At 35.0% G+C, this 10,450-nt stretch overlaps 1 protein-coding gene across 3 annotated transcripts in view; it reads left to right on the top strand.

Moving 5' to 3' along the window:
- Positions 1 to 10,450, top strand: part of LOC106882558 (uncharacterized) — a 214,413-nt gene that overhangs the window by 190,870 nt on the left and 13,093 nt on the right. For all 3 annotated transcript variants that reach the window (XR_008264440.1, XM_052968895.1, XM_052968894.1), the window contains one exon: positions 684 to 1,140. Coding sequence is in view for 2 of the 3 variants with exons in the window: in XM_052968895.1 (XP_052824855.1) it covers positions 684 to 1,140 (457 nt within the window). In the remaining variant the exon portion in view is untranslated. The remainder of the gene's footprint in view (positions 1 to 683; positions 1,141 to 10,450) is intronic.

Raw genomic sequence — 10,450 nt, 5'->3', positions numbered from 1 at the left:
ATATATATATATATATATATATATATATATATATACACGCGTATTTCTGCATGCATATGTACATATGCATGTGTGGGCGTATGCGTGTGTGCATGCGTGTTTCGATGGTTCTTGTGTATAAATCTCTGGTAGTGTATAAATATAAATATATATAAATGTACGTATGAATATATTAAGTGCTGCATGTGCACGAGAGTAAACTGTTTGCGCTAGAGTGTAAAATATTCGTACGAGTATATATCAGTAATGAAGGTGCGTGTCTTAGTGGTGTGATTAACCGGTTCACTGTCATGAGTTCGATTACCTGCGGCACGTTGTGTAGTTGAGCAGGGCACTGTATTTCACAATGCTCCAGTCCACTCAGCTGACAAAAGTGAGTTGTGTCTGTAATTCAAAGGTCCAGCTTTTTCACATTCTGTGTCACGCTGAATCTCTGAGAATTACGTTAAAGGTAAGGGTTTTATAGAGTGCTCAGCAACTTGCACGTGAATTTCACGAGCAGGCGCTGGTAGTTGATCGGATGAACTGGAATACTCGTCGTATTAATCATTGGAATGCTATTTAGTTATATATCGGTGTGTGTCCGCATGTGTGTGTGTGTGTGTGTGTGTGTGTGTGTGTTCATGAAGAAGGGATTTGTTTTTTGCATATACTTACATCTGATTTCAAAACTTTACTTGCAGGTATCAGTCAACGAGGAGAAGATGAGTCTTTCAAGGGAAGAATTTGAATCATTAAGGGTAAGCCAGCCGAAAGTTGACCACCGTGCTGTAAAACCAACTTTATGCAGCAATTTAGTTGCTGATCTACATAACAACAAGGGCCGTGGTGCTAAGCTCTTCGCTAAACGCCAAGCTCGATCTGAGAAATGGGTCGTTGATGACAAAAGTGTGAAAAGCCCATCAACTCCTGAGGCAAACGTAAATATGATGAATGTACAGAATAAATTGTCAACCATGATTGAGACGCCAATGCCGATAATAAAACAAAAGCCACCGAGACCTGAGCAGTTGCCAAATGTACCAAAAGCGGTTCCAGTTCCAATCGTGAAAAAAGATCTGAAGTCTGGTGATCATGCTATGAAGCTCGATGGACCCAACTTCAATAGAAAGGCACGAGGATGGAATGCTCCTGCACCGAGTAAGTGTCTATTATTTTTTTAGCAATTCATCTTTACATCATCCGTAACAATACATTATAGTTCTTAATAACAACAGTTGTTGCTTATGTATTTGTTGATGAGTGCAGACATAAGCCATGTGGTTAAGAAGTCCACTTCGCAGTCACATGGTTGCGGGTTCGATCATAGTGCGCGGCACCCTGGACAATTGTCTTTTCATAGTCTCGAGTCAACCAATATCCCGAGTGGAATTTGGCTGAATAAAACAGTAAATGTTCGATATATATATACATATATATATATATATATATTGGGAACGGTTTTTCTTCCAAACGTTTTGTATTGAAGACATGATTGCTTTTGCATTTAATAATTTTTTTAATGAAAGATATCTGATATTTCCATTATGTTTAGTTTGTGACAAAAACGTTCCTATGACCATTGACATTTAAAGGCCTTCTCAGCATAATCTTCTGAATAAACTAATGCTCGGAAAGCGGTGGTGCTGCGTTTTGCAGTAGACATTAAGGGATCATGGGAATATTGCTGCAACTGTAAAAAGCACCATCGCTTGTAGGAGTTGCACAGGATATTACTTGTCACACCCTGTCGTAAATGCTATAAAACAGTGGATTGCTCTTTGGAAATCTTTAACCAGCGACGCTGTTATTAAAAAAATGCTATTCAAAATAAATAAAATAGAGTTTACAAGAGAAATATTATGTCATGATCTATGGAATTAATTGTCGCAAACGCAGACCCTTTTCAAATTTCTTGAATTTTCTATACCTTCCCTTGCGTTCTCAGAGCTTTTAAATATTTCAAGATGGATTATTCTTTTAGAAATTAATTGATAAAATACAAATTAACATTGTGTTGCAAAGTAGAAATAAAGCATAATATAGTGTCATCTAGTCTATCTTTCAATGCAATAATTAATTAGTGTAGTGTTTATATATATATATATATATATATATATATATTGCAGTCACACAAATTTAGTAACTTCGTCTTGTCAAAAGTTCATTTCTTACTTGTTATTGGAATGAGGTGAAATACATTTGTTGCCAGAGCAGCCAGTCCTGCTTCAACAGAACTATAGTTAAAGGTATCCTAGCGGTGCCCATCCCAACTTTTGTAAGGCATCAAGGATTACATTACTTAAAATCTACATTACCTATCTCTTTTCAAGATTGAAGCGTGATTTGAGGGAAATCTGGCTGCAATTTCTTGCAGGCCTAGCAATTTTATCCAGGTTAGTTCTTTGGCTCAGTAATTTATAAAATCAATAAATATACATGGTTATATAACATATACTCTTTCGTTACTAAAACACATGAAATATGTAATGATAATATATATAATGATTCATTATATATGATAAAATATATATATAATGGTTCATTACTTAAGCCCCAAAGAGAGAAGTTAGATTGTCCCAATATTTTCACCGTACCAGTGCAGTGATTAGAAAAATTGGTTCATTTCAGGACAAAATGCAGTATGGTATTCAATTAAGCCGCTTCACATCTTAAGTTAAAATCCAACTGGGGTTGATTTTGACATTCCACTTTCAGGACTCAATAAAATAAGTACCAGTAATGTATTGGATATGATTTAATCGTCTGTCTCTTCTTATAAGATTATGTGGTCTTCTATATACTGATTTTACGGTGCAACACATCTGTAATTTATCATATTCCTATGATAATAGGTCGGTTATTTTCGTAAATGTGCAACACTTGTATCTTGCAGAGGCATTAGCAGAAATAGTCCCGCTCTAATTTATTGCTAGTCTTACTGTTACTAGTAATATATCATATATAAATGAATGATATACTTTTGACAGTGGGAAACAAATTAGAAGATGGTATAAAAGTAAAATTATCCAATTTGGTATGATCTTGATTCCAACAATCAGAACAATTCTTTGTTCAGTTCAGAAGGGGTTCACGGAATTTCTATCCGTGAAAGAAGACCTTGTCCAAAACGTAGGAAACGTTTCTTCTCAACGGCATAAAACTTATGTAATTTTACTTTTACGCAAGTAAATTCTGTAGTCCACCACCATTCTTATTATAATGGGATTGCTTAAATGAAGTAAAATGTTATATTTTCAGCGATGAGATTAATGTTTGTGAACTAAAGATTTTTGGGGGTAAATTTTGTTACTGCTGGAATTAAACAGAGTTTCGTGGAACTGATTTAACATACTTTAAAATAAAAAGTGGGTTACAAGCGAAATGTATCCCGCTCCTATTCTATTATGGAATTTCAAGAAAGATTACGCAGTATTAAGTTAATGAAGGAAAGAAATTACTCTGCCTATACGGTCTGTGTTTGAACCTACGTTTCCCTACTATTAAATCATTAAGAACTTGTATTATTATTGGTTAAGTGTAGATCAGCCCTCATTGACCGGTCGTCTGATGAACGATGTTCCAGTGACTACCCCGTATGTTTGTATGTTAGTAACTACATTATTCAATGTATATCACTTTATTTAAAATATAGGCTATGATTTGAAGGAAATTTGGCTGTAATTTCTGTCAATATATTTAAAGCGATGGGTTGCGAACTGTGGAATATTTGACTACAATTTCTATTAGACCCAATAGCTGCGTAGCGTAGAGGCCCTCTTGTTGACTCGATTTGCAATGTTCTGTACCGATGTATAGAAATTTACTTCGATTATATTTCGATCAAAATACTATATTGCCGGTATGCCTTTCAACACTATTTTTAATGCTGACGTTATTGTTGTATGCAGTTCTTTTTTAATGTGATTTTTCAAAAGCTTCTATGGAATGAATGCAAGCGAGAGTTTTGTCGGATGGTGTTTCAGTATTGTTCTGGAATTTTGTTGCTGCTTAGTCCCAAGTTGATTCTGATCCAGAAGAACTGTAATCAAAAGTATTCCAACGGTATTGATAATGCGAAGGGCGATATTAACTAAAAGTACCCTTCTGAAAGACAGTGTGACGTTACCTTTCTTTTGGCAGAAACTAGCAGTATTTCGTCTGGCTTTACGTTCTGAGTTCAAATTCCACCGAGGTCGACTTTGCCTTTCATCCTTTCGGGGTCGATTAATTAAGTATAAGTTGTGTACTGATGTCGATCTAATCGCCTGGACCCCTCCTCCAAAATTTCGGGCCTTTTGCCTAGAGTAGAAAAAAACAAAGACTTTGCTGTTATTTGAGGAACTCAAATGACTTGGCTAACATTTTTTGCAAATCGAGCGATCCATAGAGTCTTTATTGAGTATATAGATATGAGATGTTATTTGTGGCTGTCTGGATGAGTAATAACAGGGACTGTGAGGTTTAGAGACTTTGCAGCAACAAATTATTTAGGTGCTAATTCATCTTCTGTATTTTAGTTTGTTGTTTAGCTGGTGTGAGAGGGCAGTCTTCGTATTCTTTGTTAAGTGATATGCGCTGTTTTGTGTTTTTTCTAGTGTGATTATCAGTTTTGTAGTTATGAGTGGGCCCAGGTAGGACAGGAAATAATCCACAAGAGATCTTATATATTACTGTGCACTAGTACGCTCTCCTTCATTGAAACTTACGCATGGACATAAAATATCAGACGACCAAACAGAGCATGTATCGATCAACTTGTGGAAGATTCTGGATATTAGATTGAGGATATGAAAGATCGGGATATATAGCGTGAAAACACTAAAATGAATATTTTTGAGGCAACCACAGGCTTCACGTCAATACAAGGTAACAGCACCACGTATCTATCTATCTATCTATCTATCTATCTATCTATCTATCTATCTATCTATCTATCTATCTATCTATCTGTCTGTCTGTCTGTCTGTGTATCTGTCTGTCTGTCTTTCTGTCTAATGTTATAATAAAAGCTACATGGAAGATCGGGATATATAGCATGAAAGAGTTGCATTGCTCTGGTCAAGTCGCTTGACCGGATACGTACATAGCTAGATAATTATGTGATAAAGCTTCAACAAGTAGAAAAGAATTCGGTCAACTAAGAGAGTAAAGATAACGTTATAGTAAAAACCACAAGTCTTGTGAAATACAGCTACCCAAGGTTTCTACTTACGTTTGTCAAGCAACTGACTACGAGTCTTGTTCTCACCTTGAAAAATGGCGAAATAATTCAATGTTTTGACCAAGAAACCCTGGGTAGCTGCATTAAACAAGATTTGTGATTTTTATATCATTAGATAGATAGACAGACAGACAGACAGACAGACAGACAGATAGATAGATAGATAGATAGATAGATAGATAGATAGATAGATAGATAGATAGATAGATATCCAGACAGACAGACAGGCAGATAGATAGATAGACTGACAGACAGGCAGATAGATAGATAGATAGATAGATAAATAAATTGATACGTAGTGCTGTTATTTCTTTGTATTGACTTGAGCCTGTAGGTGCCTCAAAAATATCCATTTTAGTGTTTTCTATACGTGCTGCGAATATCAAGATTTGAGATAATTCATAGTCTGTTCGTTTTTTCCCTCTTTCTCTCTGTCTTTGGTAGATATAGTATGTTTATGTTGTTGTGTGTGGTGGTTGGTTGTAACGGTTATTTTCTAAATGGTATGTAAGTAGACGATTTGCTAGATGTTATTGGTAGCCTGTCTATTTGTAACCGAATTTCTGTGTAGCTGCTGTATGAGACTGGAGTTGCTTGTTGCGGGTTATGATAAATTCATGCGTGTACGTTCAGGGAAAGACGTGGAACGAAGTCTTATCTTTTTATCATTTACTTACTTCAGTCAACGGACTGCGGTCATGCTGTAGCAGTGTATTGAAAAGCTTTAGTCGAACAAATTGACTCCAGTACTTATATTTTATTCTATTAGTCGCTTTCGCGGAAACTTTAAGTTACGAGGACGCAAACATCCCAACACCAGTTGTCAAGCGGTGGGAGACAAGTATATGCACGCGCGAGTAGACGACAGTTACCTAACATCTCATGCAGTGGGACTGAACGTGGTTGCAAAGTGAGCTTCGTAACCATACAGCCATACCCGCGCTTATATCTTACACGCATCGCAATGTATGCTGGGACATTAAGAAAATTATTCATTATAAATATTGGCCAGTGGACTTTAAATTTATTCGATGAAAATCGTTTTGTATAGATTTTTTTTTACGGTTTTAATAAGTATTTCGTTTGCAATTTTATATTCCAATCTTCTTTTCTTGTCTATAAACAAGGTTTTTATAAGTCTTGGGGGATCTAATTTCTTTTTATCGTGTAATTGAAACTCTTCAAAACTCTTCGATATTTATAATCTGTTTTAAATACATATGTTTTCCTGGCTTGAAAGTTTATCAGGACAACTATCCTCTTGGCTTTGGCCGCTGTCATATTCTGCATGACCAATACATATCAAAGTTTATAACGAAGTTACTACCGTCGTAATGACTTGATTTCCGCTTGCTGTTCGTTGTGCATATTCAACCGTACAACGAGACCAGCGAAATGGAAAATACTCTGTGGAATTAAAAAAAAAAGTTATAGTCAAGTCTTCAACAGAAGAGGAATGAAAGAAGAGGTGGTCTCCTTTTACAAACACACTTTAATATTAAATTTAAAACAAATTTCGGAAGCGTACTTGTCGAGCAAGTGACTTGATTTGAAACTATATGTTGAAACTAAAATAATTGTAGTGTGAAAGACATATATGAGCCATTCAAAAACACGCAGATTCTTATCTTCACTTAAAGATTTATTTGAAAATAGAAATAATGCATTTCTAAATCTCTCAGAGAGATTTATGCAGTAGCAGCACGATGAAGTGATAGTATGTTGTCAACTTAATGTGATAGTCCCTTGAAAGGAAAGAATGCTACTGTTATTTAGCCCTAGGAAACACCGTTTCCTGTTGGACTTGACACATTTCCTGTGTCCTTACGTTTCCAAAGTGGAGATAAACACCTCCACCCAGCAAAGCCGGTATCCAGAGACTAGTTTCAGTGTCATTGCTCACCACCAATCTGGAGTAGCATGGCTTACTAGCTGTCGATGTTGTCAATAACAGTAGCATTCTTCCCTTTCATGGGACTGTCACATTAAGTTGACAACATACTTTATCGTGCTGCTACTGCAAAATTCTCCCTGAGAGATTTAGTAATGTATTATTTCTATTTTCAAAAATCAGAAACGTATTTCACTTGAAATATAGATGTTTTCAAAGGCAGTTAGACATCGACAGCTAGCAAACCATGCTACTCCAGATTGATGTTGAGCAATGGCTCCGAAACTAGTCTCTGGATGCTGGCTTTGCTAGGTGGAGGTGATTATCTCCACTTTGAAAGCATAAGGGCACAGGAAATGTGTCAAGTCCAACAGGAAACGGTGTTTCCTAGGGCTAATAACAGTAGCAATCTTCCCTTTCATGGGATTGTCACATTAAGTTGACAACATGCTATCATTTATTATTTGGTATCAAAATTTTCGTCGCACCAACTGTGACCTGGTCACTGATGCTGTTCCATTGTAATAATATATGTTTATGTGAAGTTTACGGTTGTGTGTTTTTGAATAATTCTTGTATGTCTTCAACACTGCAATCGTTTATAACAAATTTTCATGTTAAAACATAGAAAAGCATATAAAAATATAAATAATGGGTTTATAATTCTGATATTTCGGTTATTAAGGTGATTGGCAATGAGCCGGCTAGTTTTAGCACTTGTTCACCATCGGTTCACGCGATCTGTGACGTGAATTATTGGCCTGGTGCGAAGAAAATATATCCTGAAATGGGATTTTGTTCTATATTCTATCGTTTCTATGAGCTCATTGTCTACGCAACCATTATAATAGCATCTTTCATACACTTATTCAATGGAATACATTTAATTCAATGAAAAACAAATCAGGAACAAAACGAAATACAAAAAAGACAAAATAAAACATAGTATACACATACAAAGTATATACATAAAAGATAATGACTAGTAATAAACTGTTGGATATATATGAGAGTGTTTTCGACGTTTCGGATTATAGACATTTGAGTGGCATGTACTTGTGTAGGGTAAGATCTAGTTAATAAAATTGAATTATTAGCAGTGGATATGTTGGTTTGGTTTTGCGTTTGTCGCCCTCACCTCTAAGAATAGTCGCAATCCATCGCGTGTTCGGTCGGTGTTAGTTTCGAATTAGTAATAGAGAAACTACAAAATACATCTGTTCGCATAATCGAAAACTACAGAGTAACTGGACAAACAAAATAATAAAAGAATTCAGTGTATGGAAATATTCGGGGTCTTGTTATTGTTGCTGAGTCACTTTAGTTAGTTAGCAACCCAATTTTTAGACCAGAACAAGTTTGAATATGTTTCAAGCTTAAAAATATATCATAATTACATAAAAAGGCTATATATATAAATTGAGCTAGATGTGAATATATTTTTATGAAGAAGACTTTTATTCGAAATTGGATTGTACTGTACTCGATATGATAGCTGTTTCATCCATTTTGCGCTTAATTTGTATAGAAAACTGCGAACAACAAATATTTGCTTCAGTGTTGATATAACTTAACCGTAAAATTTCTTGTTGGCATCTACTTGATTCTAAACAATGGTTAATTAAATTCAGCTTTGAACGAAATTTCGTTTGAAATTCATTTCAAAACTACAGCAATAATAATGATAATGATGGTAATGATGATGATGATCTTGATAAATACGATGCTGCTGCTGCTGCTGCTGACGATGATAATCATAATATTAATTGCAAGAGCAATAATAATACCGATAGAGATGATAACGGTTCTATGTTTGAAATGTAATCTCGTTAAGCCTAGTTAAATACATAGTCGTAATGAGACGTTCGATAAATTTTGGGATCACTTTAGCTCTTCGTTGCCAAAAAATTAGATTATCGCTAGCAAGGACTAATAGGCCATTTTGATTGCATTAGTTGCTTCTAATTTACTGGTATTAAGTTACGCTCACAAACTAGCAACGATCATTAGCTACCGTTTTAATAGAGAAATAAGCATAATTTCGTTATGTAACTAACTTATTGACATCTTAAACGATTGGAAATTTATATAACCCTCAAATTATTACAGAAACTCTTACACTAAGTCCGTAAAAACTTTTAGAGGAGAGGTATAGGCAAAAGAATCGACTCCAGTATATAAGTATTGGTTACTGTATTTTCTGGCATACAAGTCGAATTTTTCAGATCAAAATTTGCTGGTAAGTCGACTAATGCACAAAGATGGCTTTGAAGGACCAAACATTTTATGAGAAAGGCAACAGGATTTAGAAAGATAGTGACGATGTTTCAATGTTTACACTATATACTACATCAACTTATGTAACGAAAAATACAGTACGTTATCAATGCTAGGCTGATAAAAAGAAGAAAAAAACAAACAAATACCTGTTGGATTTGAACATAAAGGCAAAATTCTATACGAAAGTATGAGTTCCACAATCTTATCACTTGATTTTTGCCCATTATTTTGAATATTTAAAGGGAGGAATATAGATGGCGGAATCTATATATCTCTGTGGACATATAGATTCATGATATAGAGGTGCGAAAAAAAAACAAAAAAAATGTGAAAGGCACAAATTGTGGAGTTTCAACGCTTCTTCTAATCCTGTCAAGCTGTCGTCCGCACGTATTTACAACGGAAGGCTTTAGTTCTCATGATCATTTAAAACGATTTCAGGAAATACTTTCCTGTATAGATAAAATTTATTTATATATTCCGAGCTGTATTATATAGTTTTCATCAAAATATAGACATGTTATTGCCATAATTATTCCATCAGACTGAACGTACCTTATAGCATCTGTGATAAATCTAAAAAGGGAGTGAACAACACAACTCTAGGGAGATGGATGCTGTGCGAGAAATTTATAGAAGTACATCGATCATTGTGTATTAAGGTAAAGGAGAAATGTGAATTAAAACGCCATTGACAATCTAGTATCAACGTGTGGTGCAAACGTGCTGGGTTCTATTTCGTTGCTAAAGTCATTTTAAGTTTGCTGGTAACACTTTACAAGTGTTTACACGTTGCGTACGAAAAGGTGAAGAATATAAATACATATCTGCGTGCATTTTCGTGCACGTCCACAAACACAACCAAACACACATACGAATATATATATATACACACACAAACATATATATACATATACATACATATACATTTTATATATATTATATTATATGTATATTATATATATATATATATATATATTTAATTCTTTATTACTCACAAGGAGCTAAACATAGAGGGGACAAATGAGGACAGACAAAGGGACTAAGTTGATTACATCGACACCAGTGCGTAACTG

Source organism: Octopus bimaculoides, chromosome 6, assembly GCF_001194135.2.
Source record: "Octopus bimaculoides isolate UCB-OBI-ISO-001 chromosome 6, ASM119413v2, whole genome shotgun sequence".
NCBI classification, from domain to species: Eukaryota; Metazoa; Mollusca; class Cephalopoda; order Octopoda; family Octopodidae; genus Octopus; species Octopus bimaculoides.
Note: the sequence above shows the minus strand (reverse complement) of the source record. Positions and strands in the feature narration are given on the sequence as shown.